This window comes from Austrofundulus limnaeus, unplaced genomic scaffold (genome assembly GCF_001266775.1).
Source record: "Austrofundulus limnaeus strain Quisiro unplaced genomic scaffold, Austrofundulus_limnaeus-1.0 Scaffold83, whole genome shotgun sequence".
NCBI classification, from domain to species: Eukaryota; Metazoa; Chordata; class Actinopteri; order Cyprinodontiformes; family Rivulidae; genus Austrofundulus; species Austrofundulus limnaeus.
In genome coordinates this window covers 1,793,557-1,803,217 of record NW_013952485.1, presented here as the reverse complement: position 1 = coordinate 1,803,217, position 9,661 = coordinate 1,793,557, and the positions used below count along the sequence as shown (strand labels likewise).

General features: G+C 39.8%; 2 protein-coding genes across 4 annotated transcripts in view; one reads left to right on the top strand and one right to left on the bottom strand.

The window, feature by feature from the left end:
* Positions 1 to 1,657: 1,657 nt before the first annotated feature.
* On the bottom strand, positions 1,658 to 7,617 carry trim13 (tripartite motif containing 13). Of its 3 annotated transcripts, none has more exons than XM_014011697.1 (2): positions 5,717 to 7,393; positions 1,658 to 5,021 (listed from the first exon to the last, which is right to left on the bottom strand). In XM_014011697.1, exons 1-2 carry the CDS (start codon positions 6,828 to 6,830, stop codon positions 4,966 to 4,968), a joined length of 1,170 nt encoding a protein of 389 aa, XP_013867151.1. In that variant the 5' UTR covers positions 6,831 to 7,393; the 3' UTR covers positions 1,658 to 4,965. The 3 variants fall into 3 exon arrangements, with proteins under 3 accessions (XP_013867151.1, XP_013867154.1, XP_013867152.1); XM_014011700.1 differs by lacking the exon at positions 1,658 to 5,021 and adding an exon at positions 7,412 to 7,617 and having other exon boundaries at positions 5,405 to 6,818; XM_014011698.1 differs by lacking the exon at positions 1,658 to 5,021 and having other exon boundaries at positions 5,405 to 6,818; positions 6,900 to 7,392.
* A 580-nt stretch (positions 7,618 to 8,197) lies between these two features.
* spryd7b (SPRY domain containing 7b) overlaps positions 8,198 to 9,661 on the top strand; it is an 8,936-nt gene continuing 7,472 nt past the window's right edge. Inside the window, exon 1 of the mRNA XM_014011701.1 lies at positions 8,198 to 8,394. Coding sequence (XP_013867155.1) covers positions 8,289 to 8,394 — 106 coding nt within the window. The 5' untranslated portion in view covers positions 8,198 to 8,288. The remainder of the gene's footprint in view (positions 8,395 to 9,661) is intronic.

Genomic DNA, 9,661 nt, shown 5'->3' with positions numbered 1-9,661 from the left:
TATATTTACATACATGTATATATAGTATATGTATACCCATCCCCTACTGCTTTTATAAAGCCCATTTAATGACTTGTTTTTCAATATATAAAAGACATTCACATGGGATTTTACATTTTGTAGAATTTACATATAAAACATTTAAAGCTGTATGACAAGGACAGACATTAAGTGGAATCTTTAGTAACGACACAAGTACATCAGAAGATAATGCAAAATCTGTGTGTGATGTTCTAGAAACGTAATTGTTAGATCTGAAGCTAATATAAGGGATTTTTTGGGGAAATGAGATTGCATGGTTTGCTGTAGAATATTTGTTGACAGGACAACAATTTGACAGACACTAACAGCTCCTGCCTGCCCACCCTCCTGCTAGTGTCTGGATTTTCAAACTGAAACATTAGACCAATGTTTTCATCTCACAATTTTCAGATGAAGGCACTATTATTTTATATCAGATAAAGCTGTGTTGCTCCTATTACTAACATATTGAACTGAATTTCAAAAGACATAACTTTTAATAACACATTCTTTGTGTCTCTTTAAACTGTTTTTGACTACAGTAAAGCCTTTACAAGTGGATATGTTTATGTGGTTAAAATGGACATGCATTTCACTGTTGCATGATATAAATTAAAGGTTTCATTATAAGTGTAACTGCTCACGAATTTTGTCAGCCGTAACACAGATTTAGATCCACATCCGACCTTTACAAAAGCTGGTGATTCAGATGTCCAGCTGCTTTTACATTTACTCATTTAATTACAGGCATGACTTTTTATGTTTTAATATTTGAGGTGGTAAGGTGTAAAATAAAAGTTAGATAATATTTTTATTTCTGAATTGAATTTTAGTCATGCTTATTTGTATGATTGTCAAGCAGTGGTTGATTCTGATAAAAGCAGTGACTGTGGCTTAACTTCTTTTTTTTTTTTTTTTTTTGCTGCTCGTTTTGTCTTATTGCATTCATGGTACTTGTGTCTTCATGATAAAAATAAATATTAGTAAATTAGACTAATGAAAGTATTTTTTTTTCAGTGAGAGAACTGATATGTTTGTCCATCCATAATCTAAACTAAGTTTTCCAGAGCTTTTGTGAAAAGAGGAAATAAAGAATTGTGTGAGTTGTCTGCGTTTTTGTATGTAAGTTCTTTGAGACTCTTGTCTGTCAGGTCCATTTCAGTTAGGCCATAATCACAGGTCCATTGAGACCTCTAGTGGCAACACAATCATCACTTCCCATCTCCACTGGGATTATTACAGGAAAAGGTTGATCAGCATTGTTAACAAGCTAAGTTACATTAAGGAGAATAATGTTTAAACTTTTATGTATTTTGTGAATAATTTTTCCATAAACCTTCTTTACCCTTATTTTTCCAGTAGTCACTGCAAAAGGCAGGGTGATGGACAGGTCTCAAGTCCATCACAGGGACAAATGAGACAAACAACCACTTGAACTCTCAAAAAAATACAGTTGTCAATTAATCATGCATGTTTTTGGTCTGTGGGGGAAAACTAGAGTACTCTGAGAAAACAACATGGGGAGAACATATAAACTCCACCCAGAAAGGCCTCAGATGATCTTGTGACCTTCTCGCTATGAGGCAACAGCTCTTAACACTGCACCATCATGCCTCTCTTAATATTTATTTAAAAATTTTGATACATTTTGCAGCTGAAACCTTACAACAGGAAAAGTCTGGTTATGACATGTGAGACATTTTTAACATGTATGTACTTTCTTCCACATTTTGGGTCAGTTATTGGACAGTGTTTGATGTTTAGGATTAGGACACATTTTTATTGTACTTATTCAAACTGGAAATAACCACATTTCAAAGTTGTGCTTCTTTTTTTTCTCCTGTTTAACTACAATAAGTTTTGTCAGGTTATCATTACTTTAGTAAGCCTTGCAGTGGTGTAGTTATCTAACATCACTGAGATATTGCATTTGTCATGTATCAACTATCATTACATCTGACAGAAGTGCTTACTTCATAAAGAATTTAAGATCTTATGCGAGTGACTGATCTTAAAAATAATCCTGTACTTGGGGAGTTCTTGTCCTTGAAAAAATGTAGGCAAAAAAAGTATGTATTGTTTATTTTAGGCAAGCCGGTTTTTGCTAGTTTTGTAACATTAAGACCTTGTTTAGTCACTAGTTTTATTTGAAGTGCTTTAAAAGTTGCATGTTTTGCAAAACTTTAGTAGTCCCACAGTTTTTTCTACATTTAATAACAATCTTCATTTTACTTTTTGGATAAATAAAACAAAGAACATTTGACCTCGTAGAACCAGTGTACAATCACGCCTGAGAACTGCTGGTGTAAAAAAACAAACAAATGTTCCACCATATGACAGTCCTTTTCAACACTTCTTCTAATGTGGTATCAGTTAAAAAAAAAACCTCATGTTTCACCATGACAGTGCCTTTCTGCATTAAGTGATTATTCTTGTGGGAAACCCTGACCTCATCCTCCTCCAGCAGCTTTCAGACATTGAGCTGAGCCTCAACATCAAAGCCTGCTTTGGTTGTAACCAAACTCTAAAATTTTGTGAGAGTATTTTTGATGTTTACCATACAGGCTTGTATTAATCCATATTTCCCCTTCTGTTTTTGTGTTTCAGATGGTGACCATCCCTGCCTATTTCAGAAGCGGGTAGAAGAACAAAATTAGATTCTGCAGTTCATCATTAGGTAGCTGAATAGTCTGTCTATCTGTAAACACGCAATGCAGATTAGCTGGGATGATGAGCCAGAAGCAATGGGACCGTGCTTCCAGTTCAGGTGGTGCTGTAGCAGCACGGAATGGTTTGTGGGTTACTCTGAGATGCAGGCCATACTGTGCTGCCGCAATAACGCCTGAACCTACACCACATCTGTCACTTCCTCCACCTGTTCGACCTGACAGTGGAAGCAGCCTCAGTTAATAATGTTTGGATTAGTGTTTCTGATGATAAATGTAAAGTTGGTGGATGCGTCTCACTCTGATTTGCTGGTAGCCTTACTGTAGCAGCACGTAAATATTGGAGTTAAGACTAGCTGAAATCTCCAGTATTGATCGTGCTGCTGAAGCAAAGCTGACCGCTCACACAGTTTTCAACAAATAACACCATCCTGCTGCCATCAAAAACTGCATGAAAATTACACGTTCACTATTTTTTTAACCACTTGAAGAAATAAATGCTGGACACAGTTGTAGATGATTTTTTTTTTATGTTAGGGCGTTTGAAATAAACATTTGAATTGATTTCGTCTCAAGTGTTTTTTGTTTTGTTTTACCATCACTAGTAGAACTTTAACAGTATTCTAAGTATTTAATCTGCTGTTTGGTTCCGTGTTGAATATTTTCCACATTGCTGCAGAAGTCCAGCCGGCAGAGGAGAGCAGCTCAGCGGGCCTGCGGCCTCTGCAGCGCTGCTGGGAGGAGGAGGAAGAGGCCTGATCAGACAGATTATCTGCCGATTCTCCATCTTTACTAACAGCATCCATCCACACTCTGTCCGGATTTTATCTCTCTAAAAATATATATTTTACAATATGTGTTTTCTGTAGGTTTTATTTCGACAATCTTTATGGTTTATTTGTTGGTTTGATGTGATGAAAAGTATCAGAACATATAAATATAAATGTTAGACTCAATTTGAATAAAAACACTGCGGTGTGCCGTCGCCTCCATTTTAACTGGAGCGATTTATCTGTCCCGGACGCACAACAATAATCTCAGATTTTTGTGTTTTTTTTTTTTTTTAAACCGGCCTTGGAGACATTGTAATTTTTTTTTTTTTCCATTTTCTTTTTTAAATTGAGGATTGTAAACTCCGCGAAACAATCCAATCAACCGCCTGGTTTTACTTGTTTTATTTAATGCGTCAGAACCTGCCCTTTGCTATTTTTTCTTTGTATTTTATTAAATCTCAACTTTTTTACATTAATTGTAAAAATTACAGGCCTGTTTTTTTATTTTATTTATTTATTGTAATCTCCAACTCGCTCGGGCCCTGTCTCATTTTACGCACAATGACAAAAACTCTCTGTGGATTCTCGACGAATTCTTTTTTTCCCTCTCAATTTATAAAACAAACCAGGATTCATTTTTATGCTTTTACGCAAATTCAGAATTTCAGGACGTGCTTTTCATATTTTATTTTGGAGGAAAACCCCATTTTTACACCATTTAAAGATTTTTTTCCCTTTTATATTTGCGATTTTGAAATGATAATAGTTACCAGGTCAATACTTCTGAACAGATCGCGACTGTATAGTGGAATTAAAGATTTATTGTCTTTCTAAAATTTCTATTGGAGACAGTAATTTTAATTGTGCAGGATCTAATTAGGAAATAAAATGTGACGCCTGCAAAAATAATAATAAACATAAAATTAAGACGTGATTTATGAGCTGAAATTCAGCATTTTTTTCGTAAGTCGTTATAGGCCTACCTATATTCTGAATTTATGTATAAAATGTATTTTCACCTTTATGAATACATAAAGGAGTTATGCAGCAAAGATCCGTGCGTATTGCGCATCAGCCTCCTTCGGACTTCGTTTCACCTGTGAGCTCTGTCACAGTAATTAAAAACAAAAGAACATACTTACTAAAAAGGTGATAAAACATGTAATTCACTAAATTATATTCACGCGTTTGGTGCCAAATTTAAACCAGTTTAGGTGTTTTTTTATTCTCTCAACAAGCGCACTTTGGATAAAACGTAAATTGATCGTGCGCTCTAAATGTTTTTATCAGTCAATAAAAGTTGTAGCTACCTTTTTTATAGAAATTACTTAAGTATCCATTTAAATTTTGCGTGACAATGCAGTTGAAACATTAATGCGGACTCGTGTGTTTTCATCCTATATTCGCCCAGCAACAGAAAGCTATATATATGTACAGGCGTGCCATGACGCACAGCCTGAAATCTGGGCTGTGCTGACATCACGGATTCCCTTTGTGGTCCGATTTTACATCTTTTTTTCTTCTTCTTTTTCCCGCCTCTCTTCTCCCACATAAGGTATTCCTGCAGAATAGAATAAAGAGAAAAATAAAGGAAAATATGCAAATCATTGATCACCTCTGATTGGATCCATTTTGATGCAAAAACAGCTAATAGCTTCAGCTGTTTGGGTTTAAATCTGATCTGCATTATTTCTTGAACAAATTGCACTATTTTAACAATAGCATTAAATAAAAAGCTTAACACTGGCTGGGATTTTTAGGCTTGGTTTTAAAATATCCATGGCAGAGATATGTTTCTGTTCACGTGTCTGCAGCCTGCTGAACATCTCCTGTTACATAATGTTTGTAACCTTGAAGAGGCTGCAGGATCACTGTGACGCAGGAAGGGCCACGAGATGTTTCATTCTACTGCCTGATTTGAGTAAAAACAATCATAGAAGTGACTCAAATTTCTCAGGTTTATTAAAAAAAAATAAAATAAAATCATGCAAAAAGACTCCTGGAGAGGTGTGATTTAAGTTAGTGTAAATCTGAACTGCTGTGTTCATTGGGTTTGATTCACTGAGGTTACAGCATTTTCAAAAAAAAAGAGGTGCAAAATACAAGACGGCACAATTTGATGTCTTCATACATCTCTTTAGTGTCTTTTGATCATAAACTTGTAGTGGTAAAAAGCCAAAAATGCTGATTAGGAGGACATAAAAGTGCTCATAAAGTGAACAGTGGAGTCAATGAAATTGGTAATATATTCCTGACCTGCAGCCATCAACATGTCAGTCATTTCTTTAGTGTGGGAGGAAAGTTTGGTGACAAACGGGGCTCTCATCCAACTACCATCATCACATCCTGCGCTGTGCAGGAGGAGGAGGGGGAGTGCCACGAACAGAATCAGGACCAGAACGACCCATCTGCACCCCGCCTTCCGTGAGCCACTGGTTCTGTACGCTCCACTTTCGTGCGGGACTGAGATCTGGTCGATCTCTCCGAGTTGGAGGGAATCCCACTTCTTTACGTCGAAGTTGCGCACGAGCGGTCCGACGAGCGCGTCTTTGCGCGACCGGAGAGGAGTCTCCTCCAGGACCTTCATCTTCTCTCGAAACTCCTGCATCTGCTGCAGGAAGACCAGCGGCTCGGGTGCGCTCCCCATGCTCTGCGCGATGCTGAGCGCGCCCTGCTGCTCCTGCAGCGCCACGCGCAGCTGGCTGATCTTCGGGTCGAACGCCAGCATCACCTCCAGGCGCAGCGTCTCGAAGTCGGACAGAATCTCGCTCTTTTTGCTCTCGAGCGCACCGACGAGCTTGTCGAAGTAGTCCGCCACCTTCTCCGCGTCCTCGCTCACCAACTGGAGCGTCTTTTTCTTGTTGGCTTGCAGCGTCTCCAGGCAGGAGAGCGCATCCGCGCTGCGCCAGCTCTCCACCTGCCGAATCAGCATCCCGGACGCCTTCTTCTCCAGCTCGAAGGCATCCTCCAGGGAGCAGAATCTGTGGCCCCCGTGCTCGTCGGCGGTTGCGCAAAATCCGCAAATGAGCCTGAGGTCTGTGGCGCAGAAGATGTTGCACGGCTGGTCGTAGTGTTGCTTGCAGACGGACATTTTAGGGGGCACCTTTATTTTGCTGAACTTCTCCACGATCGCGCGCAGGGAGTAGTTGATCTGCAGGCTGTTTGCGCCGTTGTGGGGGGACTCTTTGCGGCACGTGGGGCATTTGAGGGGCGTTCTGGGAGCTCGGAGCCCATCCAGGAGCCCCTCCAAGCATTTCTTGCAGAAGCTGTGGGAGCACAGCAGGACGCGCGGGTCCTCGAAGAGCCCACAGCAGACCGGGCAYGTCAGCTCCTCCTCCAGCTGCTCCATGGTGATTTCCTGTAAACACATCCAGCCGTCAAATACTCATTCAGACAGGGAGGGAAAAACTCAATAAAAAGCGCTTCATAGATTACACACCCACAAGCAGCGTCATGTTTACGCAGCAAAACCAGCATAATAAACAAGAAACTACAGAAGCATCGAAAGGATACAAATTTTTCACTGCAGCTCCAGCTGTGTAGGAAGTATCCCCCTCCTGTAAGTGAAACCGCCTCGAATCGCTGTGCCCGCGTAAAAACCTGGCATGTGAGCAAACAGGAGCTCCGTTGGCGCAAATAAAGCAGAGCCACATCCTGTTCTCTGATCGTTGAAATAAGCTTACAGATTTTCAAAAAGTCCCCAAAAGAAACGACAAGTTTTTGTTTAAAGATCAGACAGAACGGTTTTCTGAGCAGGCAGTGTTCGGTTGAGCTGCGAGCTCCCCAAAATCACTGTCTTCCTCATCAATCAAAAAAAAAAAAAAAAAATGCGTCAAATTATCGCCCTTAATGCTGCTCCTTGTTGGCAAGGCTGCAAACGGAAGGCGGGCTGTGACAGATTTTTGCAAGCGCATAGTAACATGCAACTACTGGACCAAAAGAATCACTCACCAGCTGCTGGAGGCGCTTCAGCGCGACGCAGTCATCATCATGGCGCTTGTTGCCGTGCAGACTTCGCCCTTTCCGGGTTTGCAGTTAACCATTTCAGCCGCGCGCGGAAGTTTGGAAACCCAACGAAACGCTTGTTCTTGCGGGCGCAGAAAACACAATGTAAAACACAACAGTGGGTTTATAAAACCTGCAGGTGTTCCGGGTTATTTGACATCGTTTTATGACTACAGTTGCGTGTTTACGTTTTGTCGCCGCGGGTTAATTTGCAGAGGATCCCTGGCTGCCAGGTGGGGGAGGGGCTGTTGCTATGCAAAACATTACAGCGTGAAAAACTGTCAAGTGGGTTTTAGTTCCAGCCTGGCATCACGTGTTTTAAACTCTGAACTACATTTGTGGCTCGTTAATGCGGGAGGAAACGTGTGCTATAAAGGCTGTCAAGCTGTCACAGAGCTTTGAATCCGGCCTTCAAAAAGTTTATTTCATATCAGCAACGCAGCATCAGAGAAAGCGAATCTGCGTGTAGTATGCCCTGCGGTTATGAATGATTCAACGCCTAAATTAAACCATGTTTTCCCCCTTCCCCCCTTGTAATCCACTTTCAGCTCAATCGGGGTTATGTAACATCGATACCCAATAGTTACTTAGTCACGTGGAGCAATGTTAACCTTGATTTTCTTCCCCTGTTTCCATGCCATCAGGAGCAACTGCCTATCTTTGCCGCTGTGATTGGATACAGTGAGTTTAGCAATGCACATGTGTAATTCACGGATCTGCCGCGGGGTGTCGCTGCTGCACAAAGTGGAGACTTTTAACGTCGTGATACCGACCGCTCTTTGGTTTCTTTCCGGATGTTTAAGCCAGTGAGTGGGTCGAGGCAATGGCTGCGTTGTTTACGTGTTGTTTTGGCTGCTGCGGAGAAGGGGGGTCCAGACACATTCCCCTCAAAGAGATGCCTACTGTTCAGCTAGACACCCATCACATGGGTAAGGATGTTTTTATAAATGTAACGCTGTAGTTAAAGTCTACAAATACCAAGGGGGGAACAGTCACGCCATGCTAATTAGGCTAGCTAATGCTAATTTTTTTGTGTTAAATTAATAATTTTAGTCCTAAAATATTGAGTAATTATTCTTGTCTGAGGTTAATAGCTCTCAGTATTAACTTGTCATTTTGTAAATGATAAATATCAAAATATTACACAACTGCGCTCATATACTCTAATATAACATGTTTAACTTTATGTTTTACACAAACTAAATCACATTCTTAGTGTTTATAAGAGTGGATGTGCTCAGATGAATGATAATAACATCAGCTAAACATTTGCCACCATTGTATCTTTTGGTCATTGGTTTTTCATTGTAGAAACGGGTATTAAAAAACAAGAATTGAGTGGATATTTGATTTTTGTTTCAAAGTACTGAAATCAAAATTCAAACACAAAGCGTTTCTCATGGTGTCAAAAGAGGATGAGCAATTTTTTTTTAATGATTTGAGTTTCATTTTCTGTTTCAGATAGCATAAAAGAAAATTACTTTAAGGCAGAAACGAAAAAAGGCTTGTTTGTTCATAATCCATGGCAGGTCACGTCAATTTACTGTCTCCTTACAATAAACTGTTTCACCACCAGGAGGGGTGTCTGCGATATCAAAGTTATTCAATGAACATCCCATTACAAGTAAAAAGCATTGACGTTGACTTCGGTAGCAAATATATTTGCCAAGTATTTATTTGGTATCAGATCAATATCGAAGTCGTAGTACCGCCCACCCCTCGCTGAAAGGAAAACTCTGAGGACGAGAACTGACAGAAAAAAGTAGACTACAGATTTTGAATTTCAGGATGGGAAAACTCAGGACAAAAAAAAACTTTCTACTCACAGAACAACAATCGTACAACACACTAATGGAATAAAATTTATCTTATTTAGCTATTTATTGAGAGAAATGGAAGTAGCCGACATGTATTCAGTAAAAGAGACTTATTTGGCCAAAAGCCACAGGAATTACTTCTGCAAAGCCTTTGGTCACAGAGCGACAGTCATCATAAAACTCATTTATGGACATACACGTCTGTGTTTCAGCCTTTTATTTACATAAATTAATGTTTAATTATGCAGAGCTGCCAGGCAAGCTCCCCTTCTGGTGGGGGAATTATGTAGATACAGTGGTTTGCAAAAGTATTCATACCCCTTGAACTTTTCCATATTTTGTCACATTACAACCACAAACATAAATATATTTCACTGGA